Here is a 27,352-nt window from a genome sequence, read left to right on the forward strand (position 1 = left end):
CATAAGAGTAGTTACATGAAGAGACAGATTTCAAAATGAAAGTATTAAGATGGGAGTCAAAGTCTGTGAAGTGGCTGACAGAATCCAGGAAGCACACAACTTTGCTGGTTTGGCTGCATGCAGAGGATGAATGAAGAAGGCATGACGATAGTATGACAGGACTGGGTGTTCAGAAAGCAATCCCAAAGAAAGCTAAGGAAGCAATGGATGGACCGCATCAAAGAATGTAGTAAGTAGGTGGATCTTAGTGCTGCCTCGGACAGATAAAAGTGGCTGGTCCTTGCTCAATGACCTGCACTGATCCCAGTAGATGGGAGGCGAAGGGGTATTCCAGTGGGAGAGTACTCCAAGCAGGACTACTCATGTGCTTAAAGTTAGGCATGGCCTAACTTAAAGTATGTTGTTGAATCAGGGCCTCTGTTATTATTACCCTGCTATGCTTCGTTATAAAAGTAGCCTCCATATACAGTAAAGCCCACTTTAAAATGTATTATTTACTAAGCTTTCTCAGTCCTCTTATACCAAACCAGATCAAGTATAGGTACAACACAGAGAACAAGTACAAAAGTACTATACATCAGAAATGAGAAAAGACTAAGACATTTACACAGGGCTTGGATTCCTATGTATTAAATGCTAAATTCCCAGCACATGGCTTTTTTATGATGTCCCTCTGACTGGGTTGGCTCATGACCATGAGTGCCTACCTCAGGCCAGACTGTCAAACACAGAGCAGACCTATCAAACGGGTGGTAAGTTCTATAATTCATTTTCACCAACAAATTTTCAGTAACAAATGTGAATTCCTGGATCACTGTGAGTCTCACCATGGAGTCCTAGACAGTGCCCTTAGACTCTCCACTGCCCTCTTTAAATTACTTGCCAAGCCAAGTAAAAAAGATCCAACTCAGGTTGGGTTTTTAAAAACTGACTTTTACATTGTTTTACCCATTTCTCTAAAATGTTCACGTTCTGGTTTGATGCATTTGGAATAAAACTTTCAAATCATGGATGGGTTTACTCCCAGATCAGTTTCTTGAAGTGGTTAGTCTATTTGCATTCAGAAAATGGTGTCTCAGATCATTGTGTTTTGTTAGATATTTTACTATTTTGTGCCTGCAGAACATCCATGGTGTGGGGTGTGGGTTGTTCACTATCTTATGAGATGAGTCAGTTTCTGACTAATATGCTGTATTCCTGTGGGTAGGATGATCTAAAACCTCAGCCTTCCACATGATCTTCCTCTCTCAGCAACATTATTATGTACTGATTAGTTGTTTTAACACATGGCTACTCCTAAATTCAGTGTCTTATTGCTATTCAGTTTATCTACTTTCAATATCTAGCAGTTAAAAGTTTTTTTAAAAAAAGTAAATTTTAATCAAGATTTATACATTACCGGTAACTGGATTATGTTAGATGTACTCTCTTCCCATTTCCCAGTCTCCGACCCCCATCCCACCCCAATTCTTTACTTTTATATATAAACCTAGGCCTTGATCATGCAATGAACTCTGGGTAGGTGGTTGAGCAGGTATTTAAATCAGCGGTGCTCATAGTTGGGGCACAGGCTCATCGTGGCATCATGGCCTTACGTTGCAAACACTCCAAGGCAGGTACCAGGTGTTTTGGGGTTGTTCAGTATGGCATTTAGCATACTTTGGGCACTAGGTAGATAATTATAGAGCTTCACATGTCCGTACAGACATGAATTTATCACAGCACCTTCTTTTGATAGATGAATATCATTGTCCTTATTTTACAGAGGGATAAACTTGTTTCATGCCAGATAGTGATTACGGCCTTGTCTACACTACCACAGCAGCATCAACATGGCCTAAGTGACAGAGCCAGAAAAAAAAATTGAGGAGTTTCTGGCCCTCACTCCTATGTTTAGAGCATTAGACCGTATTGCCTCTACAGACATGACTCGGTACTCCTCACACATCCGCAGAGCAAACATTTAGAGGTGAATGACAGAAGCATCTGAAAGTTTTCTGCTACTTGAACAATTTTTAGTGTTAAATGTTCTGAATTTTAAAGCTGTTTTTTGTTTATTTATGAGTTTGAAAGGAGGGCATAGACTCTGGTGGGAGACACTCATGGCTAAAGATTTCACAGGGAACTAATGCTAGTACTGAAGATAAATACTATGTACAGTTTTCTAAATTTTCCATGCTGTTTATTAGCTCATTTTACCTGAATATACAGCTGAATTCTTAATGTGTTTGAAATTACAATACAGCACTGAGGAAGTTAAGATTTACTAACATGGGTTTAACTAAGTGGAAAAAATTAAATCAAAGTGAAGTGTGACAAGGTTTTGACAGGTTTTGTGATACAGTTTTTTTTAAAGAAATATTTAAAGAATTTCCTCTAGGAAAAATATCTTCACTTATTTGAGAATGTTTTGTTTTCCTGAACCTTAATGTTTCTTTTGCTTATCTTAGTTGTTTGTTATCCCCAAAACTGTGCACCATATTTTTCATAGCTTGTTCAAAAGAAAATGTTATGCTACATTGTCATTTCTTCCCTTTCCTGGAAAAAAGGAAGCTCGGTATATGTATGCACCTATACATGTGTTTGCATTTACATATATATACATACATACACACACACACACACACACACACACACACACACACACACATATATAATGCATATACCTACCTTCTAATTCCTATGGGCTCTATTGTAATTTCAGATATATTAAGAATACAGCCGTGCACTCTGGTAAAATGCAGCTCCTCCTTTTCAATTCCATTTCAGTGCCACAATCAGTTTTGTGACACTGATGCATATGCACATGTGAGTTGATTTGTAGAGATAAAAACAATTTTTTTTGTTGGCTTCACTAGTACCATTAGGTGCTTAAACAGCAATACTGCTAATATGCTTGTAGTTCTACAGGAGTGCTCAACACCTAAATTCAAAATACCACTATGCTCTTGACTTACCTTTCATGAGGCCATAGCAGACCATTAAATATTTAAGCAGAACTCTCCATAGAAAGCAATGAGGAGTTCTGCTTAAATACTAGTGGACTGATATGACCCATGTTGAGAAGTATGCTCAGAATGTGATCCATATTCTTAGTGGAATGATGACATAGATCTTTTTTATGCTAAAGAGGATTTCCACCTGCTCAGGGAAAGCTTCGGTATCCTCCTTTTCACTCCCATTTCAATGCCAGGATCAGTTTTGAGGAACTAATGATATTAGTTCTTTCCAGGTTTTATGCAAATACCATAGACAGAAGCCATGGTGTACGACCCAGTTGCATTCATATTTCATATTTTGTGTTTGCATTTAATTTATATGTGCTATGGACTGTTGGCAGTTTTATGGGCAGAACTGATCAGGACATCGATAGATAGGTTTGTTACTTATCTCTTCTTTCTTCCCCCTCTCCCCTTTCTCCTTGTAATTAATGATTTTTTTTTCCAGCAGGCTGACATAATTGTAATGATGTTTCTTCTGTGCAAGCTTTAATTATATTTTATCATTTATGATACATTATTTTTCCCTTCCCTGTGCTAACAGGGTGATAATCTGGAAAAATGATATTTCTCTCTAGGCTTCCTCGGATGAGGAGTGATGAGAAATCTATGTGCAAGCTGTTTGTCTCTGGGAAAAAAATCCCAACCGTTAATACAATTTTATTTTCACTGAAGCTTAAGATATTTTTAAGCAGAAGAATTTCATTGTTTCAAGAAGCATGTTCAGGAGTAAATGGGAGATATTTTTATAAATGCTGAAGAGGTTAATATTTTTTATTATGTAACTGTAAATGGTGATAAAATAAAATGATGGAACATTTATGTGCAAACTGAGCAAGAAGCTTATAAGTGCTTTTTTGTTGTTAGCTAATGGGCCACTGTGAGAAAACTGCCAAATGAGGTAGAAAACATTCATTTGTACTTACTTTGTTTACCACTATGTATTTTCATTAGCCGAATTTCACAATTCATTCTGCTGTGAATCCAATAGTTCCTTTGTCATGTTGTGACTGAGAAGCCACTCAGACTCATTGGGTCACAACAGGAGTTCTGCTATTGACTTCAGTGGGGCCAGGATTTCATTTGTAGACTCATTCCATTCACTCATAGGCTCATTCTGAGATATTATTTTGTTCAAAATGTCACAGCATGGACATCGGTATTTTACAAAATCATAGAGCTAGATTGTTCCAGAAGGATAGAGTTTACTATGGGACAGCACATCCCTCTACTGCCTCAGGAGCAATCCTATGAAGGATATATGGTTCCATTCTTTCCCTGCTTTCCCCTTGCCTCAATGGGCAGTAGTTTATGGCTGGTCTATACTAGCAGTAACTGCAACCCTCTTCCCACCCTGTGCAAGCTAAGCTGTGTTGGCCAGTGTGGGGAAGAGCCAAGGTTCTACTCATTCCTCAGCTACTTTCTGTCCATTCACTCGGGGGGGGGGCAGTATGTGGGTGCACAATGCCTCTTACTTCTACATGCCTGGACCCAAAGTGAGGGTAGCCCACACAGAGGCATGGTGTATTTGTGTGTCATTTCTCCTTCCAACCTTATGCATGTGTGCGCGCAGCCCAAGCAAAAATCTAGCCCGTAACAAAGGTTGCTTAATATCAAAGCATGTTATTGGAAGCTAATTTCTATTTTCAGAAACTAGGCAGTTGGCACAATGTTGGATCCAAATTGTTAAATGTCTTTTGCTTCAAGGGATATGCAGGATAACTTAAAATTAAGTCACCTTCATCTTTTATTTAATTTTTAAAAAATCAGTACACTTGTACACGTGGGAGTTCTGAGACCAAAAATAAAAGGAAAGGAATCTGTCAAATTTTACTTATGCAGCTAGAAGACAGAGATAGGGAAAGAGAATTTTAAAAGATAAATGCCATGTTATATACATAAACATATACAATAATTATTTGTTCTTGTAATTTTTCCTACAGCACTGTAGCAGTTAATTTCCCCTCTTTGCTGTATAGATTAAGGAGCTAGAAGTGAGGATCTGGGGTTCCAAAAAGGTTGCATTATACACTATTCCTTGCCTCCTCTTCCCCACGTATAATGGACCTCCTGTTGTTATCAGAGGGTGTTTTGCACACCGATCAAGATTGGACTATGACACTTCTAGTAGTAACTAAACATTTTAGGGCCTAACCCCGCAAGTACTTATTAATGGAAAGTAGTATGTGTTTGCAGACCCATAGTAAAATTTGTAAGCTGCTATTTTCAGCATCACTACGTGGAAAAATTACATTGGCATTGCTATGAGCATCATTCTTTGTTCTATCTTTCTCTTTCTCTCCTATCCTTTTTTACTTTTCTTCCCTTGCCCTTGCTTATTTTCCCTATGTACTTCTCCTTCTTTGTTATCTATGTTTAACTTTCATTTTCTTTCTGTCTTCTCTCTCCTTTCTCCTTCTCTTCTGCCCCATTTTTGTGCTCTTTGTATTTTTCTTCCATCCCCTCACTACCAGTGCATGTACACATCATATGCCTTTGCGCAGGACAGCAGAATGCTTTATGTAGAGCTGGCTGGAAAACTGAATATCTGGTCCATGGGATATTCCAGAATTTTGACATTTCTTTTCATTGCAAATTGGAACCAAAAAGTCACATTATGAAAAAATTCAATTAGGAAAAATTGAAATGTTTCATTTTTTATATCAATTGTATTATAACTTTAATATTGTATTCAAATATTAATATTTACATTATTTTGAATATAATAGTAAAATATGGAAAAGTATAAATAAAAGTGAATCAACATTTTAAAAGTATAAATGAAAAGAAATAACCTGATCATTGAAATGACCTTATCAAAACAAGGAGGTCTAAATAAATGTTTGACACTTTCACAGAGAAAATTGCATTTAAATTGAGACGTTTTTGTAAAACAGTTCAGTTTTGACCAATCTGCATTTTCCGATAGAAAGCCATTCTGCCAAAAAAATCTAGCCTGCTCGAGTGCTTTACAAATGAAAGAACAGTGAGAAGAAAAGTGATTAGCATTTTAATTGATGTCCCTAAGCTGTCCTTCCTTGTGTAATGTACTTCAGAGGGAACTAGTTTAGTAGTGAAAAAATTAAAGATGGGAAAGACTTGTTGGGTCTTATGGGTCATTCACTTGCCAAAGCAGGATGAGTCCTTAGAGTATATTTTCAAGTGCTTTAGTTAGTCTGTTTTTAAAAGTGGATCTTAGTAAATTTTGCCTTCCAGTAGATGCAGAAAATCTAATTCTAGTTTGTTTTTCCTCCTCAAACTCTTTGCAGGCAAAGCTGATAGAAAAGGGAAAGAGATCAGCCTCGCATTTCCATTTTGCAAAGCACTGGAATGATGCATTTGCTATTGCTGGCATCACATTGAATTATTATTATTTTATGATTACATCCTCTCACACCAATTTTGGTGTGCAGAGGGGGAACCATTCTCTTCCATCCTTCTCTGTCATTAGCTACTGCTTCTATCTGCTCTATGGTAGAGATCAACTGTTCTGCCTTCCCTGCTAAGGGTTCTTATGAAGATTTCTTTTGAGTGACCTCATTTCCTCACAGCAGTTGGTTTCCACTTGATAGCATCATGTGGGAGTCTATATGTTGGCATCCAGAGAATGTCCCCCAAATATGTCTAATGCTTCCTTCTGATTCTAGTGGAGATGAGCTGCTGGTTGATAATTTCTCAGATCTCTTCATTGGTAATAAAGTCTCTCCATCCAATGATCAGAATCTTTCATAGGCACTTATTTTCAAAGGCATCTATTTTTCCAACTAATATTATAATAGATCGCCAGTTCTCACAGACATATCTGAGTTGAGTTTGAATTCAAAATTTTCACTTTTGTTTTGTGCTGTATATCTTTGATTTCCATACACTGTTCAGTTAATGAATGTTGAGGATGGTTTTCCTATCCTTGATATCTGTTACTTGAGGTCTCTGTTGGCTAGCTGCCTAGGTAAATTAACTGTTCTACTTTCTTGATGTTATTGCCTTCTAATATGATGCTACTTCTTGACATCTGGGTTTCCAGGATTTTTTGTGTGTAAATGATTTTGAGCCCTTCTTGGCATGCTGTTTTGGCAAAGCGTCTGTCTTTGAAGCTTTTTGAGGGTGTCACTCAATAAGGCAATATCATCAGCAAAATGTTTGTCTGCAAGGCATTTGCCATCTCCTCATGCTATCCCAGTGTTGGGTTTCTAATACACTTCTTCATTATCTAGTCTATGGCAATGCCAAACAACAGTGGAGATCAAATGCAGCCCTGTTTCATGCAGGTGTCCATGCTGAAACTTTCTAATGTCTAGTTGTTCATCCTTTCAGCTCACTTTGCATCGCTTGATGATGTTGGTGACTTTCGGTGGAATTCCATGAAATTGAAGAATATTCCACAAAGTATGCCCATGCAGACTGTTAAATGCCTTTTGAAAAAATTAATGAAATTGATAAGGGGAGCCTGCCATTCTGTACATTCTTCTATGACGAGTCCTGAGTGTGAATATCTAATCCACACATGATCTCTTGGGCCTGAATCCATCCTGTTCTTCCCTAGGCATTGCATCCAGTCCTTCTTTCACCCTATATAGTATCTCATTTCAGAAGACTTTCCCTATAACAGTGAGTAGCCTGACTCCGCTCCAGTTGTTATAGTCAGTAAGATCAACCCTTTTGGATATTCTGCCATTATTCCATGTTTCTCCTGGTCAGGAGGGGAGGGGGTCTCTTTTTCCCAGATTTCATTGAATACCTCTGCCAGTTTCATTAGAGTGGTAGTGTCAAGTGCTGTTGTGATTTGATCATCTCATAGTGCTTTGTTGTTTTTTGGCATCTTAATTGCAGCCTGTACTCATGGCATGTCTTTTGGATTGATATTGATATCAAGTTGATCAGCTTCATGTGTTTCATCAAACTCTGATGCTTAGGTAGGGTTGGTTCTGCTGAAGACTTCTTGGAAATGCTCTGCCAATCTGTTGTTCTGTTCTACCTCAATTGTAAGCAGTTTTCCATCATTTCCTTTTACTGACTCATTGTTTCCCCAAGGGTTTTAGTCAGTTGTTAAATGTCTCTGCTGTGGTTTCATATCAGAGTTTCAGCTGCTAGGTCTTCAACATATCTCCATTTATCTTTCCTTGTGTTGGTGTTCACTGCTTTGTCTGTTTTCTTATACACTCCCTTTTGTTTTTCCAATATTTCATTGCTCTTAGCATTCAGAAGTTTTCCAATTAGTGCCTTTCTTTCTTCAGTAGGATGCCACATCTTTTAGCTTATCCAATTTTTGCTCTGTCTGTGCTGATATCCAACAATGTTTGCTGCAGCTTGAATCACATTGTCTCTGAGCACTGCCCATTTTCAGCAGATCCAGTCAGTTACTTCACGCTGTAATTTCTCACAGTACTCCTTTTGTTTAAAATTCTGTACTGATGATTTTCTTTGCTGCTTTCTTTTTAAACATGGTCTTTCTCCATTTTAATTTCAGCCTGGCAATGCAAAGTTTATGGTTCTTATTGATATTTGTTGCTCGATATGCCTTTGCATCTTGGGCAGATGATCTGTATCTCAAGATTATGCAGAAGTGATTGATCTGTGGTTTTGTTTTGCCATCTGGTGAATTCCATGTTTCTTTATGTATGTGTTTTTAAGGGAACAGAATACTTGCAAGGCCTAGTCAGACACCAAGCACAATTCAATGAGTGTCTTGCCATTTTGGTTACTGATTCCCAACCTGTGCTTTCCCATTGCTCTTTCTAGTCCTTGGTTATCTCATCCTACTTGAGTGTTGGTTGCCCATTGCAAGGAATAAATAATATTTTGGTATTCTATTAATCCCACTTTGGAGGCAATTGTAGAAATTATCTTTATCCTCATCACTATGTTCCTCTGTCAGAACACAGCACTGTATGGCTGATATTTTTAGGACTCTGGTTTGGAATCTAGCATATATGTTGCAATGATTGATAGGTTCCCAGTTAAGTGATTTTTCCACAGAATCTATCATAAGGAGTGCTATTCCTTCTGTGTACATTACCACTGTGACCTAAATATATGAGATATTGCTTCTCTTGCTTTCAGTGCTTCTTATCCATATCTTTCAGTCTGCTCTTAGGGGTGCCCAAGATTTCATGTCCATCTCTGTCATGATCTGTCAGATCATTAATGTTTGAAACATTGTTCTCATGTTCCAATAAACAATCTGATGTGTTTTCTTGCTGCCAGCATCAAGCATTTTCAGGTCCTGGCTTCTGGAGTCTTGCTCTCACCAGGAACCTTCATGCAGCATGAGTGGTTGGCAGTATTCTATATTGAGCAGCCATTTTTACAGGAATGGCAGCCTGGTTCCATTTCTGTAACCAAGGAGGGTTTGTTTAAAAGGCTAGTGGATGAGTCACGAGTTCCGCCCTCCCAACTTGGTCTTGGTGTGGGACCGGCAGCCACGTCAATGGGTAGCAGGCAGGGTTGTTGAATTGTAGTGCAATCTTACATTGACTTGTGGGCCCAGTCAATAAACAGAATCATTCAGCGTTGACTCTCTTGTGTCAGTTTGAAGTAATATTCGCCTAACTTCATAGCTTAGTGTCTTAAATCCCCCAAATCTAACCAATAGGCTTTGACTGCCATCATAACAACATCCACTGGAAGTAACTGATTATGTACTTTTGACACTGATTTAGGCAGTTTGTGCTTTTAAATCAAGATACTGTATCTTAATTACATAAAATAGACCAGATTCTCATCTCAGTAATACTGGTATGAATCTGCAGTAACTCCACTTAAGGCATTTTTTGTTTGTTTGTTTTAAATAACCAGCCTTCATTTCCAGTTTTGCCATTGTTTTCTTTTCATGATGTATTTCAAGAATGCTACATTTGACGGTTTCACTATTTTTATAATGGTACGTATTTGTAATTTCAGCTGACTGTAGTTTTCCATATAGAGACCCATCCTCTGCAAATCATGACAGACTGGGAGAGCCTTTCAATCCATCTGTTAACTCTGCCTGGGTGAGGAAGCCAAAATACTCATTTTTGAAGTGGTTTTCTTTGCTCCACTGTATTTGGAAATTAGACTGTCTCCCAGGTCATTCGTATATAAAGAATATACACACAAATCTAAGACTGAGCCTTGTGGCATTGGCAAGCCCACTTATCTTCCTTTACTACTAATAATGACTTTTTACAGAGACTCTATTTTTATGTGTAAGCAGGTTTTTAATTCATTTTAATAACTCTCCTCCTCTGTGGTGCTTTCTGACATTTGCAATCAAAACCTTGCTGCAGTGCACAGATTTCATGGCCTGAGCCCCGTTTTCAATTTAGATAAATTATATCCATTACTTCGCCTTTTTCCTTCCAGTTCAATAATATGCTCAAAGGAACTCAAGCATATCTGACAGCTGTGATCCTCCTTTCACGAATCTAGGCTGACTGGTCCTTACCTCACTGCATGTTGTATGTAATCCTTTCCCTTATTAATATTTTCAGTGTCTCCTCACAACTGAAGATAAAATGCTATTTTGATCCCATCTTCATTATGGGGATAGTTTTACATGTTAGCTATCTTTGGGAACTTTCTCCACCCTTTGTGAGCTATAAAACAAATTTCTTCCAAAGGCTTTCTGTTTTCCTTGTGGTTTCTGACATCATCCCATCTTGGTCTGAATCTGATCACCCTTAAATCGTTCTATTCTGGGGTAATGGTAAAACTTAATAATCTGCTTTTCCAAGCAGGAGAGTACCTCTGAGGATTCATGCAGGCTCTCAGCAGTATCAACCTCATTTGTCACTAAGGCTTTGTCTACACTGCCACTTACAGAGCTGAAACTTTCTTCACTCAGGGGTGTAAAAAAACACCCCGTGACCGATGCAAGTTTCAGCGCTGTAAAGTGACAGTGTAGCTCCCAGCGCTGGTAGCTACTCCCCTCGCGGAGGTGGTTTTGTTGGAGCCGCAACTACACAACCATGGCAGTGCTTTAACATCGGCTGTGTAGACATACCCTAACTTGCCTTAATGGCCACATTGATGCCTCACCTAGCTGTTTATCTCTTGTGTACTTAAAGGACCTGCCTGATATTCATCTTCATTTTCTTTGCTCTTTTTATTTCAGTGACCGCTCTAACCCTCTTTATTAGTGTTTAGATCCTGATTTAAGTTTTGTTTGTATACCTCTCTGTCAGCCTCCTTCCCTGATATTTATAATTTCCAGTAAGACTTTTCTCCTCAAATCCTTTTGTCAACCTTTCTTTCCAGACAAATGTCACAGAGCTATTCTTGGTCCAACAATATATATTACTAACTCTTGTAAACAACCTTATTGCTAAGAGTAATTTTTGTTGTTAAGTATCCTTCATTTCTCCTCTAATTCTTTCTCTTTCCCCTGCCTTATCCCATTTGGTTTTACTTGGGAAGGCCTGTGCTGTTAACTAGACTTAGCTATCGCAAGCATATGCAATGTGTCTTATTTCTGCCTGTAACTCGCTTTTTAGCTCAATCATGCTTCCAAGATCCTCCTCTGTCTTGAATCATATCTTCTCTATACTAGATTTCAATATTATATTGTTTTCTTTCTTGTCACTTGATGCATGTACTGAATTCAGTCACATCCCAGATATGCTAGCACATTGTATCCCCCAGTCTTCTTATTTCCACTAGATGTAATCTAGGGTCTATCTAGATAATTTAATTTTTACATTACTATCACCCTAGCCTTTCTAAATGCTATTTTATTAGTGCAATCATTTCATAGTCTAGTTGTTCCTTCTGGTGAGGAGAAAGTCTGTCCCTATAACTAATTTGCTGTCTGAAGCATATTCAGTTTCAATTCATAATGGTTTTATATCATTTGTATTTTCTTCCCGTCCACTTTTCAAGGACTTCCAAACCCTCCTTGACAAAGCAGGCTCTCTGCTTCTCTTTAACAGTGTACTGAATATCCTTATTCTCCCAGTTACTGTAATCTCCCAGCAAATTGTGAGTTATCATACCTAGTAGAGAGAAGATGTTCAGGTCCATAAATTAATTGAGAGGTCAGCTCCCCAAATCAATCAATATTCTGGGGAAAATCTTCAAAGGTCATCTTGTTTCCCCAAAACGGATATGTTAGTTAGAAGGCCCTCGGCCAAGATCATCTTTCACTCCAAGGTATAGCTAGGATACCAATCAACTCACTATGCCACAGGCACACTTTTCTTAGAAAATAAAATGCTAGGATAATAAAAAATCATGAAAGACAATGATTCATTTCCAAGTCAACTGCAGGACCATCCATTCAAATATTTCCCTCTGCAATATGCATTTAGCACCTGATCCAGTGCCCGCTGGAGTCAATTGGAATAATTTCACTGACTTCTGTGGGCACTGAATCAGGCCCATATTGTTCAAATTCTAAGCTGTTTTTATTTGCAGTTGTAAATGAACTTCAGAAGATCTTCAGCTTCAGATCAGATGCTTATTTGGAGCATTGCTGCAGCGTCTAAACCTTTTATGACCTTCCTTCTTCAACGTTTCTTCCCCGATCCTCTTGATCTTTGTATTGGAGACATTACCTTCCTGTGGAAGCAGCTGCTACATTAATCTATATAAAATTAAGCCACTGCTACAATCTTCACCCAAAAGTCTAACTAATCCCAACCTCAACACTTTCTGAGGTTCTGGTGATTTTAAAAAGTATTTTTCCTCAATATGTATTTTCTGTATCTCACCCATATAGCCCTACAGTACCTTTTATCTTCAAATTACAATTATACCATATTTCACCACCGCCTTTACTCTACTGGCAACACCTGCCCTGATCACCCGCTTCTGCACTTTTTTTCCCCAAATACCTTCATGCTTTCTCCTATGTCTGTTTGAAAGAAGACATTTTAATTCACATCAGCAGCCTCCACATGGGGCAGTTGGCGCACAACTGCAATTTGCACCCATGCAGTTCGCCTTGCAGCATGTTACAGACAAGTCCTAAGAATGTCTGTAGATAAGAAAGGTCTACTAGGTAGGATAATAAAACAGATTTGATGAATGGGACATTTACTGGACAGACTGCCTTCAGTAGAGAAAATAAATAAATAAATACATAAATAAATCAAAAGATAAATGTTTTGACTCTATGGAAACTGATCAGTTAAAATAAAATCAGCTGTTGATTTTAATTCCTTTTATGCTCCTGATTACACTGATTGTTTTCATAACTTTTTGTAAAGCTTACTGTTTTTAAAGGAGTGTTGACAAATCGTAGTTACTAACCATTACATCTTCTCCTGAATGTAGCAGTGGATGTACTTGGAGGTATGATATTAAGGTCTATAGGGAGAATAAATTCTAGACAAGACTCAGAGACAGACATATCTTGCTATCTTTACTGTGACTGGTTTAGCTGAAAATGAGCAGTTCATGTTTGGGGACATATGAACCAAGCAGAAACATCTAAGACTAGTATGTATTTTGAGTGTAATTTTAGAATTAGTTTCCTTCTGAAGCATTCAGATGGAGTGGTCAGACTAAAAGAAGCAGAAAGTTGATAGGGTTTCTGAGGTTATCTTTTTAGTACTCTTCTTTTATTGCCTATAAAACTTGACTTACCTTTTCTGCAGACATCCTTGTTCCACAGTGCTACTGATGTATCATTCCACTGCATGCTAGGGCATTTCAGGATCAGCAGGAAGTGAGTGACTTAAAAAGTAAGGAAAAGCATTAATTAAATGTAAACATTTGCTGGAAGGCCTGCTAATGTTTATTTGGCTATATGTCTGCTTGTGGAAAGATGGAGTCAGCTTTTAGAAGTGATGATTCTGTTGGTCTTTGTAATGAGGATGCTATTCTCTCACTTGCATGAGCACTAAATCTATTGACACAAATGTGCCAGTTTCAGTCCCCATCCCCATAACCTCTTTAATAGAAATGAGTGTGTCAGTAATAAAGGGCCAGATTCTGATACCCTTACTCCAGTTTAGTAGCACCTTACTCTATATTAAAGTCCATGGGAATCAGAATCTGTTTTTTTATTATTGATAAGGCATCAGACACATCCGTCAGATCAACCCAAAGTGGCAGAAATAAACTTCTACAAAACAAGATGATTTGAAGTGTTTCCATTTTTTTATGAGACATCCAGAGGAAAGTTTTTGTTGAACTGCTATGGGGAGGTTCATGTGTTACAAATGATATCCTCCTTTACTCCCCTGCATGGACTACCCAGATCCTGGGATCTGGAGGAGGGAAGGATAGCCGTTGTGGGGCCACTACTCTCCCCCCCCCCCGCCAGAGGTGGATAGGCAGGGAGCAGGGAATGGGCTCATCCCTCTGAGATGGAACTGCTCCCCTGTTTCCTCCTGTGAAGAATGTGGGGGAGATCTGTATTTTTTTATATAAATATTGTGTGTACCTCTGTTAGTTTTGTGCTGTTTTCTAAAGAATTAAATTCTTCAGGAGCTCATCTCTCACGTCCACAGGAAAGGATTACAGAGGCTACAGATAGCCAGCCATCTATCAACACTTAGGAGATAATATCTGGGCTGCTCTCTTTGATAATCTTCCTCCACTGCCCTGTTGTGCTCACCTGACAAGTCTGGCAAGGGGAGGGATGGCCGTAGAGTACAGACACAGAGAACGAAAGGGTCTGCCTGGTTCTAAAAAAACAAGGTGGATGGGGTAATACCTTTTTACTTCTGTTGGTCAAAGAGACACGCTTTCAAGCTTACAAGAAGAGCTCTTCTTCAGGTCTGGGAAAGATACTCAGATAAATACAAGGTAGAACAGATTGTATAGCATAAGAAGTTAAAACATATTGTAAGTGACTATTCAAGATGAAATAGGCAGTTAACATTTCTGCAGTCATATGACAAAAAAAAGGTTAGTGGGCTACAGAATATTGCAATAAGCCACAAATCCAGTGTCTTTATCAAGTCCATGATTTTTAGTGCCTAGCAAAGTTCTGAAATTAAGCTCCCAGACTTGTCTTTTGAAGGTGGTGTGCATGTTTTTAGAACAGGTTTCAGAGTAGCAGCCGTGTTAGTCTGTATCTGCAAAAAGAACAGGAGTACTTGTGGCACCTTAGAGACTAACAAATTTATTTCAGCATGAGCTTTCGTGGGCTACAGCTCACTTCTTCGGATGCATAGAATGGAACACACAGACAGGAGATATTTATACATACAGAGAACATGAAAAGGTGGAAGTATGCATCCCAACAGGAAGAGTCTAATCAATTGAGATGAGCTATCATCAGCAGGAGAAAAAAAACTTTTGAAGTGATAATTGAGATGACCCATAGAAGGTGTGAGGAGAACTTAACATAGGGAAATAGATTCAATTAGTGTAATGACCCAACCATTCCCAATCTCTGTTTAAACCTAAGTTAATTTTATCTAATTTGCATATTAATTCAAGTTCAGCAGTCTCTCTTTGGAGTCTGTTTTTGAAGTGTTTTGGTTGCAAAATTGTCACCTTCAAGTCTGTCACTGAGTGGTTAGAGAGGTTGAAGTGTTCTCCCACTGGTTTTTGAATGTTATGATTCCTGATGTCAGATTTGTGTCCATTTATTCTTTTGCGTAGAGACTGTCCGGTTTGGCCAATGTACATGGCAGAGGGGCATTGCTGGCACATGATGGCATATATCACGTTGGTAGATGTGCAGGTGAACGAGCCCCTGATGGTGTGACTGATGTAATTAGGTCCTATGATGGTGTCGTCATAATATGAGTATGTTAGTATGAGCGGTTTTTAGGGTCACACCAAATCCTGCCCAAATGCATGTGTTCCACACTTGCAGGTGTCTCTCTTTATGGGAAGAATATCTGCCCAGGCATGTATTGCTTGCTGTAACCTCAAAAGCTTTTTGTTCTTCCTAGAGAATGAGTCTCCTGGGGACTAGAGAGTAAAGCAGTGATCTTTTCCCTTTAGGAGTCTAGCTTCTCGGTAAAGCACAGTGAGCTGGAAATACAGTGAGAGTTGTATCTACGGTTTCTATCCTTGTGAGGAGAGGGAGAGAGAAATCACTTTTTCAAGCACCTAGAAATCGTTCAGTTTCAGCAGTGTTTGAAGCCCCCACAGAAAGTCAAATGATTCATTGGAGACAAAGCTGTAGTGACACAAATTACACTAGCCAAAAATAAGGATTTATTTTAACTACAGATTCTGCTAAAGTTAATAATAGTTTGAAGTGTATGGGGGGGAGTTCTCTTCCAGTGATTAACCTGTTCTTCGAAATAGTTGACATTGGGCTAGAGAGAATAGTTAGTTGGGTATGTGGAAGCCTATGGACAAGATTTTTAATTTGCTTCTGTGGAAGCTCCTGAAAACTAGGCTATTTATTTAGGTGCCAAAATGTGGATTTATGAGCCTAAATGTAGGCTTCTGTTTTGGAAAGTTTTGACCTACATTTAAGGCTATTTTATCATTTTCAGGCCCTTAATTTTTTCTGGTGCTAGATTTTGCCAGCTAGAATCTAAAGTTCTCTGGAACTGGGTAAATACAGCTTTGGCAAACCTAGTTATGGGATATTTCAATAAAGATTACAGATAGGTGATAGGTTTGCATAAGTAGCTGTTACTAGAAGGATTATCCTTCAGCTCAAGTTCACAAATGGGAGTAAAAATACTGGTTCCATTCCCAGCTATCACAGACTTCTTTAATGTCACTGGGCAAATGACTTAACCTCTCTATAACTTCTTATTTGTATTATAATAAAACGAGGGCCCACAGAGTTAGCTGCCATGTAGACAAACAGTTTCTCCATCTGTAATATGGAGGAAAGGATGCTTTCCCATCTCACCATGTTAGTACAAGGCTTTACTAATGTTTGTAAAGCATGTGGAACTCATCAGATGGAAGGAGCTTTGTAAGAGTTTAGTATTAATGATTGGTCTTACTTTATTTTTTCATATGGAGCCTAATCCTGCTCCCACTAAAGTCCATGAGAATTTTGACATTGACGTGATGGGAGTGAGTGCAAAGTTTGACCATTATATATATTGCTATACATGAGGTAGATTATAATATCCTTACAAACACAACTTCCCTTAACTACAAAGGGACCACTTATTGTGCAGAGTATTGCTGAATGTGAGTAATTGTGTCACAATCAGGCTATGTTTGCAAAATCAATGTAATTTATGGGATTGTCTTTTTTTAAACTGGGCCAGTGCCTTTCTTATTTGTCCTTTAAAAAATGTTATTACTTGAGAATTCGCAAGCTAACCTGCAATAACAATTAAATTAAATACTAGGTTTCAGTTTCAAGATTCAAAGGGACTTACTCAACAGAACAAAATACAACAAATATACCAGATTGTGCATATAAATTGAAGATCTGCACTTGCAGATATGGGTCTGTGTTTGTGTGCATGTGGAACCTGGCCTTGAATGACCGTGTGTAACTTCTGTCCAAAAGTCATGTGCATGCACATTTGCACATGCACTTTTGAAAATGTTGGCTTATGTGATAACCTTCATGGCTGGATTCTACATTGACTTATGTTCTGTGCAATTCTCTTGAAGCCAGTTACTTGAGGCTTCAGTCAGCATGGAATTTTGCTGTTTGTATAAAAACACACACGTTTATTAGAAAGACATAACTCCATTGTGACTCCATATTTACTCTTTGTGCACTGTCAATGGATTAATTTGAAATGGTTTGGAAGTTTAGTTTAGTGAAGTAGAAAAATGGTAGACTTTTTTTGTATACATATATAGATAACTGAACTTTTTCAAAGTGCCTAAAAATGTCTGGTTTTGGATTCAGATTTTAGGGAACAGACTCATGTAAAACTTATCAAGGAATTAAAATCCCCGAGTTTAACCTGGTTTGCCTTTCATTCCAGACCTGAAAGGTTTACCAGCCTTTGAGTGAATAAGGGACAAGTTTGGGGTGTACCTGTGCTGATTTATGATAAGTCCCATTTCACTGAGACATTCTCAGACACTTCAGTGAGAGTTGGTTTGAGCCTTCATTGACCCTCAGTGGTTTTATCTGACTTTCTCTTGGAGTTTTTCAGTTTAGTAAAAGGGATGTGAACTGAGATAAGGATTTGGATTAATTCACAGGTGGAAGCTGCTGCTGAGATTTACACAGCCACATTGAGTAGGCTGTTTTACCTCAACTAGTTTGCCTATCCTTGAATATCACCAAGTTTCTTTCTTTTTTGCAAATGATCTTAAGATAAGGGAGTAAAACAAAAGCATTTACATTTAATGCATCATATTGACTGTGTTTTGCAGAGTTCTAATTGTAAAACCCGTCTTTGTCTTTGGGCAAGGATAAACTTTGTAATCTGGCAACATTAATTATAGGGCTGGTGTTCCAATTGAGGCACCCTGCTGATCTTGTATAAACTGAGGTTAAAATAATGTATTGCATGTTTAAGAGAGTGATCACTTTAACATAGTGTATCAAAAGAAATGAAACACATTGAAATTCAATGTGTCTAGGAACAAGTGGCATTGTCTGCAAGCCATTATCCAGCAAGCATTTGAGACAATGCCATGAGAGAAGAGAGATATAGCATAACTGACATAACAGAAGAAGAATTATCAAGTTGCAATGAGCCATCATTTAGAAAGAATGAATTTGGCATGTATATTTTATATAATTTTAAGGCACTAGTGGAAGGAAATTGTTTCATATACCATAGTTCACAATCATCTTAAACAGCTCTACCTTTCCTCTGGGTGTAATCAATTTGCTGCATTACAATGAATCTGACCTTCTGCAGTAAGGAATTGTTCATTTGGACCATTCCTTGTACTTAACACCTACAGCCTAATATATATTACAAGAGAAGACTTTGATTCACTAGGAATCGAACATTACAACTGGAACAGGCAAAGCTAAGCCCAAGTTTGCATTTTGCTTAAAGCTGGCTTTCTAAAAACCTAAAGTAGGAATTCCTTCCTAAAAAACTGAATCACATAACCAGTGTGTGTGTTCCCTGCAATTGACAGTTTTTGGTAGGAACAAACAGAATTGCATTTATTCATAGTAGCATCTGTGATGTTCAGAGATAACTCAGTGCTTAAGGCGCTTGCTAGAGATGTGCTTTATTCTGTGTGAGAACCTAATACAACTAGAGGGCAACCTCTTGAGACATCCCTGCTGTTTGTGACCGTTGTTTTCCATCACAGAGATGCACAAAGCAGTGGCAAGGGCCGGGACCCCAAATAGTTTTATGGGTTTTTTTTGCCGTATCTCTCACTTTAAATGTCTGCAAGTCCCCAGTGACTCTGCCGTCAGTTTCTAACAGCTTAGGCAGTCTTGTTTTCAGTTTTTTGTTGAACAGAATATAAGCAGGTGACAATGCATGTTTTACTGGTGTCACTCCCTAATTTAATGATGGTAGATATGGATCAGAATCTGACTGCAGCATTTCTCGGTAGGTGCTTTATTAAATTGACACCATTTTCCCTAATCCTCTGGACTGGGGATAATAGGGAGTAAGGGTTACGTGTCAACCCATATTTTGTTGCAAATGTCTTAAACTCATGCCCACTAAACTATGTCCCATTGTTAGGTGTTTCTATGTCAGGTATACCATGTCTAGCAAAATAGATGTGATATGCACAATAACTTGTTTAGCTGTAGTCAGGGTATCTCAGGGAAGTGACAAGTACATAGCATTTTCCAGCCAATGTAAACAAATATAACTTACCTGCTTTGCTCCTGGGGGTTATTATTTCCTGGGGCCCCCATGTAGACTCTCTCACTTGACTTAACTTTTATTTTTGGCATATGCAACAAGCCTTAATAGCTTCCTCAATGTTGCTGTTCATTTGAGGCCACTATAAAACAGCTCTGCCCTTCTCTTATGATTTTTCTGTTCCAAAATGACTTTCATGTGTCCTCCTTAACATATTTTTCTCTAATACCATCCTGGTGCCTTTAAGCAAAATCACATCTAGTACTGAGATTTCCCCCTTAAATTGATAATAGCCGCTGGGAATGTACTGTACCAGACACCCAGTGCTAATAGCTGTCATTACTTTGTGCGGGGTCTCATCCTGAGCAGTAGCTTTGGCAATCACAGCCCATGTTTTGTCTGAGACCGGACAAGCATGTTTTGTTTTGTTTTGTTTTGTTTTGAATCTGATTGACATGTACAAAATGGACTTTGCTCCACTGCATTTTTGTCATTATGCTCTAGTCTAGTATGTGTCTGCAATTACCAGATCTCTGAGGTTTGCATTCTATTTGCAAATAATATATTTTTGGCAGAAAAAATCATCTCTGCATTCTCAAGTGGGTGTTTGTCAAAGCACTTTAAGCAGTGGCATTAAAAAAAAACTATGGTCAGTTTCAGCTAACACAGGCCTCCCAGGAATAAAGACATGAAAGTAGGACTAAAGGCTAATCTTTCTCTGGTTGAGTTTACTGACAATTTCTCTGGTTGGGAAGCTCAGTCCTTAAAGGCACAGTCCCGAATATCACAGCATCTAAGGTGAAGACAGCGGAGGGCCAGACTGTGGTGCCATACTCTTATTAAAAAACATTGTACTGCATGAATTGTCCCAGGGATTTCAGTTGGACTAGTTGCAGAGTTGGGCATTATTCAAGGTCAGAGGAGTATCAGAATTTAGGCTGATGTGATTACAGTAACTTGGATTAATTCTTTACATATTGCATTGACAAGTTTGATGCTTAGTTGCTCACATCATTTTCCAAGGGCAACTACCCACACAATGGGTGCTTCAAAGGGATACTATCAACTTACATTACCTATTTTAAATACATTTTCATACCTGCATTTCTAAAACAGGTTAGATTTTTGCATGTAAATATTTTAAAAATCCCATTTACTACTCAGTGTTTGTTCTGATATTTTTAGTTATTTCAGTTTTGTTTTGTTTTTTTAATCCTTTTCTATTTCATAGGGTGGACAATGAAAATGAGTTAAGTCAGTATTACATTTGTTTATCAACAGTTTCAATTTTACGTCATCCATGCCTCAATAGTTGGGTTGCAGACAATGAAGGGAATGATTATTTTTAATTTCTTAATACAAATTTTTATTTTTTATTTATGATGTTTTAAAAACAGAAAACATAGGAAAAATTCTATACTGGTATTATCTTATTCCTGGCCAATAAGAATACAGAAAAATAGAAAAAATAAAAATATTGATTACACGATATCTGGGAACAATTCTCTGTGCATCAAAACCAATTTTAAAAGTCTAATGTTATAGCTAAAATGTGGCTCTGTTTAAAAAACTAAGATGTTTTACTAGAGTCAAAATCTTTCATTTCTTTGAGAATTTGGCTCTTAGCTGAAGTTGATTTAGGAAAACTGAGAGCAAAAAATTCAAACCTTATCAAAATCAAGGAAAATATAGTTGTGAATCACTTAAGTAGCCCATAGTTATGTAGAAAAAATAATTTTTGAATGTTTTTCTAAAAAAAAATAGACAAACATTTCTGTTAAATCGTAGATTTGCTAAAGGCTTTATTTTTATAAAATCTACAGTTTGTGCTAAATTTAAGTTGACAGTGTCCCTTAAAAATTAGTCAGTAAGGGGTACATTTTCAAACCAGTACACTGGCATTTATCTGTCTATTGTTTTTAATCATTTATAGGGAGCCAATTACTGTGGTGTATTGGTTCCAACAATAAGATTTTCATTAGTTTTGAAAATTCACCCCTAGGCATGATATCAACAGTGGGTGAAAATTCCAGGGGAACTCTTCTGTAATTGTAATGGTTTTTGTGTTATGCCAAAGGTTGTAGTGAAATCAGTGAGTGAATAAAGGAGATCAGTTTCCTAGAATCAGAGAATATCAGGGTTGGAAGGGACCTCAGGAGGTCATCTAGTCCAACCCCCTGCTCAAAGCAGGACCAATCCCCAACTAAATCATCCCAGACAGGGCTTTGTCAAGCCTGATCTTAAAAACCTCTAAGGAAGGAGATTCCACCACCTCCCTAAGTAACCCATTCCAGTGCTTCACCATCCTCCTAGTGAAAAAGTTTTTCCTAATATCCAACCTAAACCTCCCCCACTGCAACTTGAGACCATTACTCCTTGTTCTGACATCAGGTACCACTGAGAACAGTCTAGATCCATCCTCTTTGGAACCCCCTTTCAGGTAGTTGAAAGCAGCTATCAAATCCCCCCTCATTCTTCTCTTCTGCAGACTAAACAATCCCAGTTCCCTCAGCCTCTCCTCATAAGTCATGTGTCCCAGCCCCCTAATCATTTTTGTTGCCCTCCGCTGGACTCTTTCCAATTTTTCCACATCCCTCTTGCAGTGTGGGGCCCAAAACTGGACACAGTACTCCAGATGAGGCCTCACCAATGTCGAATAGAGGGGAATGATCACATCCCTCTATCTGCTGGCAGTCACAGTCAAAACAGGTGTTTTTTTTCCCTCAACCCTATATAGATTTGCACCAGCCTCTGTCGTAGAACTTTTCTTTCTTTACTGACCTTGCTCCAGCCCTCACCTGGCAGCAGCCTTCTCTCCTTCCTTTCCCACAATCACAGTCAGAGGCTTTTCCTCCTCAGCTCTTGCCTTCTAGACATGCCTTCTCTCTGTTTCACCAATGGCCAGAGCTACAGTCCATTGTGGTCTTTCTATTGACTTCAATGTGCTTTGCTTCAGATTCCAACTATCCTTCTCTTTTCAAATTTAATCTGAAATCCTCTCTTTTCAGCCTTGCCTATACCTCCCTCCCCTTCATTTTTCTCTCTGTTATTCATTGTGTGTTTAATTTCATCATTGTCCATTTAACTCTGTAAAGTGTTCTGGGATACACCTTTTATGAAATATTCTGTAGAAAATAAGGCTGAATTATAAGTATCGACAGGCCTTTCTGATGCAACTAATGCATATCAACGTTGCAATTCATCAAACTCAGTCCTCCCTTATTTTCCCAGAGACATAAATCTGTAATCAATTGTAGTCATCCTCATTATTCCCAGTAAACACTTTCACAGGGGATGATCATGATACTGTCCCTCAATTAATGGTGTAGATTATTTTTTTCTTAGTGTTCAGGGAAATAGAAACTGAGAACAATCAGAGTTAAATGGAGTTACTGTGTGATGAGACCACATGTGGCTGGCATAGGCAAAATTATGATGCGTGGATGCCTACAGTAGAGTCTTATCTTTTCTTCTAATGTTGTGGGGCTGACTAGATGGAGAGTACAAAGCTGTCAGATACAACATCAGGGAATTGAAGAGTGGGGAAAAAATAAAATATGAGCACTCACAGTAAAAGAGTATGTACACTGGTCACCCTCTTTCTGTCAAACATACTAACTCAGTGCCGTTCCTGGAGGTCTTTATTCACGCACTCACTTTCGTGACCACTGTTCGATGGTTGAGTGTTTTGACCATTATTGCTGTGGGCTTGTATGAACCAGTTATAGAGGCTTGAGTCTTTAGATTCTGAGTTGGTGTTAGATTCTCTGAGAGGGTATACAGTACAGCTGGTGTATCACTATATCTGTGGCATTGTAGGGCTCATCTTCAGACCTCAACAATAAAAGCAGTGGCTCCTAAATCCTCTGTCATTTTGCACCATCCTTACCTCATGGTATAGAAATGTAAGGCTGGAGCACTGCTGGTAGAATGTGCTCTGAATGTGACTAGTTGTGACATAATGACTTTTTGAAATCGCGTGACACTGCTGTGGCAGAGACAAAGATTTTCTTTTTCTCCACAATAATAGGTGAATCCTGACCTGAGAAACTCTTTTTGGTGATGAACAGCGTGGTAAATCCAAGATACCATCATTCAAAAATGGAATATGATCTTTTCTTCCTGAGGAGCTTTCTGTTTACTTAGTACAGGTGGTTGACTGGACTGGCTGCCTTAGTAATAGATCTTTGTTGAAAAAGGAATAAGTAGAGTATTTTTAAAATAAATGAATGTCATAACTTGGCAACACCAAACACTTTGCATTCATTGCGGCTGCTCTTGTAAATAACCAGGTAGGTCACTGACTGTTCATTTGTGCAAATTGTGGACTTTTTGCCCTTAGTAGAAAATGAGGTTTGAGCTAAATGATGAGGCAATGTAATATCCAACATGCTAATGAAAACTTTAAATGTCTGGGCCCAGAGGGACCAGTTTCTGTTGCACTGGCTGGTGTATGCCTGGCTGGTGTATATAACAAAGTTGCAGAGAATAACAGATTGAAGCCCTCCATTAACTAGGAAGCTGGGACTAGAGCATCTTATGATGTGGGCACTGGGAAAGTCATAAACTGTGAAGGATGTGAGGTGTGGTTACAAGCTTCACAAAAGAAGTGCGTTAAGGTGGACGTATAAGTTCTTTGGTATGTGAGAAATGGAAGGCAGCTGCTGGCATAAGTAGTATCATGGAGGAAGGTGGTTAGAACTGAAGAATACAAAGGGAGCTTGGTTGTGGGGAGAGAGCAGTGTGTGTGGAGCAGAAAAGGATGAAGACAGTTGTGCAGGACCTTGGAAGCGAGTACAAGGAGCTTAAACTTGGTGCAGAGAAAAGAGAGGAAGCCACTGAAAGTATTTCAAGGGATGGGCCACTATGGTATGATATAACAATTACCTTAGCTTCACAGAGGTGAGAGAGAGCCTCATAGCTGTGGTATTTTGAAGAAACCAAAAGCAATAATTGTTGTTGTTATATAGAGTTGGACTTGATTGATATTGAATGATGAAGGAATGTTTCAAAAAATCCTTCAGGAACACAGGTTTTGTTTCAGAGCTTGTACAACTGAATATTTGCTCAGGTTTCCAACTGTTTAAAAAAAAATCTGTTTTTGTTTGTTTCGTTTTTGTTTTGTTAACTTAGCTAATTTCCTTTTGGTTGTACTAGGCCAATGTGTAATATCACCCAACTAGTGTTTTTTTTCATTTTAGGGCTTCTCAGAGTTTATCTTGAGGCAGATTATGATTGCCTTTTTATAAAGGCTGTGATATTTCAAGTTTTCACGTAGGAAGTAAAACAATTATCAATGCTACTAAAATGCCTCCACTAGAATTGATGCTAAAATTAACAAAGGGTCCTTCTGAGGTTAAAATGTTATAGTCAGAATTTGCGGTAGCTGTGATAGATATTTAACAGCTTTGAGGACAGAGGATAGCCCCATAAATGCAAATTACAAATACTGACTGACAGCAGATAATTGGACACCACATTTTAGAGGCAGAATTTCACATCTGCTATACGGTATTTAAAAGCACAATCAACAATTTGAAATTTTTTGTTCAATGCCCAGGTTAATGTTTTACTACTGGCTTCCTCTGTGATTCTCCATAAGGCAAAACCACCCTGATGCAAAAGGCCAACACAAAGCCTGCTAATGCACTTAAGTCCCATAATGCACCTGCCTGGGAAACTTAGTGGAGCAGCCACATAGCATGATACCAGCATCCCCATGTATACCGGAGGAAGTCTCGTCCCAGGCTTACATGGGTGGGAACAGAGGGAGTCACAGTACTGACAACATGAAGTGTTAAACAATTGTAAGTCACGCCTCCAGAATTATGAGGTCTTAAAAATCATGAGATTTAAAAAATAATACAGTTTGGGTTCTTTTTGTCTTCTGGGTTTAGAACCTTTATAGGACCTGTTCTAAAGCTTTTTCTACCCAAACATGAGGGCTAGAGACTTACTTCTTTAAAAATGAAACTTGAGTTTCTCTTGTATTAACATGATTTCCAGGAAGAGAGGTGTGAGGAAAATCACCAAATATTGCAAGATTTGGAAATTCCAGGGCTGGACTTAGGGCTGGCTGCCCTAAGGCACCAACTTGTTGGAGTGGCACTCAGCTGTTATAGATTGGGGTTTTTTGTTTTTGATTTGGGGTTTTTTGTTTTTGATTTGTGTTTTTTTGTTTGCTTTTTACTCAGCTGTTTAGGGGGCACTTCTGGGTAGCAAAACTCTTAGGGCTGACCCTGGGCAATACTAGATTGAGGCGGGCTGGGGAGGGCTACAGGATCCACAAGTATGTGGATTCAGTGCCTCTAACAGTCCAGGCAAATGGAATAGGAGCTGCACTGCAGCCCCACAATTTGGTCTTCAGTTGTTGTGAGGGGGAAGATTTCACTTCCCTAACCTCCTACTCTGACAACATCACCCTCATAATGCATGACTGCTCAGTTAATTTCATTCCATCAGTGCTCTTTGTACAGTGGGAAATGGGCAATGTGGATCGAGTACTAGACTGGGACTCAGGAAACTTTGGTTCTATTCCCAGCTCTCCCCTACCGGCCTGCCACGGGATCGGGGGGAAATCATTTCCCCATTTGTAATATGAAGATGATACTTGCCTTTTTTGTAAACCGGTCTACTGATGAAAAACATTATATAAGAGCAGGATATTATGATTATTTGTAAGAAATGTTAATGCATGATTTTGTGGCTGAACACTCAAAACCATTAGTCAGTAATCCATGTATACGACTTCACTTGCTGGCTTTTAATTTTCCTAAAATATAGTAGAATTGACTTACTCATCTACTTGTGGTGCCCATAGACAGTAGAATATCTCATTCCTGATCCTGCACCCACTGAAGTCAATGGGACTTGCACAGATTTCAATAGGTGCTGGATCAGCCCTTAAGGAAGAAGCTGTGAAGAACAAATAGGCATCACTCTGTTTTCAATTGCTACATACATCACCTTCCAAAAAGTAGTTCTAATGTTGCAATTATATATCTTTTTTTTAACAATACACTGAAATACAAGATATGGTGCATAGATAGAGCTCAAAATATTATTTGGCATGAAGAACTGGTACCAAGGAGCCCCCTCATGTTAACTGTCAGTAAAAGCTTTTCCTCTCATTAAGCTACAAAATGCCGAAAGGGAGGAAAATAGAAGGAAACAACACTTGCACAATCCACTTGGATTTCTCTCTTCACTTAGACAGAGGTAATAGGGATCAGTAGTTAACAAATGTCTTGTAAGTGTTAAGAAAGGATCTCAGAGACTTTGAGAATGTAGCCTGGGGCACCCAAGTACCCATTTCTAATTGTGTGCCAAATATAATGGAACCCTCCCCAACGCCGTCCCCGCCAGCAATGACAATTAACTGGACAGTTTCCAGAAAGGAAATTTTTCCACATGATATTTAGCAAATAGGGAATATTACAGACTGCTGAAAGGAGTTTGTATGTGCAATAGGGTGGGTGGTAGAGATGAAAAACAGAAATGTGGAAGAGAACACCAGGTACTTATGCTCTCTGACTGTATGTACATAATGTGCATTGGGGGAAATTTTAGCCCCCACTGAAGTCAATGGCAAAACTCACATCAATGTCACTGAGGCCAGGATTTTACCCATTGTATTTCAGGGCCAGCATTATTCATGAGTGGAACAGTTACAGGCATATTTTGTGCAAATGGAGAAAACAGATCTGTATGGCCCATTCCATCTTTTTGGTGCACAGATGC

The 27,352-nt window shown here is 38.6% G+C and overlaps 1 protein-coding gene across 8 annotated transcripts in view; it reads left to right on the forward strand.

Annotated features, from left to right (window-relative positions):
* Positions 1–27,352, forward strand: part of CCSER1 (coiled-coil serine rich protein 1) — a 1,061,579-nt gene that overhangs the window by 984,910 nt on the left and 49,317 nt on the right. The window contains exon 11 of one of the 8 annotated variants that reach the window (XM_039539942.1): positions 23,643–23,731. The exons of 6 other annotated variants lie outside the window; for them this stretch is intronic. In XM_039539942.1, coding sequence (XP_039395876.1) covers positions 23,643–23,653 — 11 coding nt within the window. In that variant the 3' untranslated portion in view covers positions 23,654–23,731. Of the gene's footprint in view, positions 1–9,899; positions 9,989–23,642; positions 23,732–27,352 lie in introns of those variants that run through there. One more of the 8 variants, XM_039539931.1, reaches the window with a different exon arrangement.

The sequence above is a fragment of the Mauremys reevesii genome, linkage group 5 (genome assembly GCF_016161935.1).
Source record: "Mauremys reevesii isolate NIE-2019 linkage group 5, ASM1616193v1, whole genome shotgun sequence".
NCBI lineage: Eukaryota > Metazoa > Chordata > Testudines > Geoemydidae > Mauremys > Mauremys reevesii.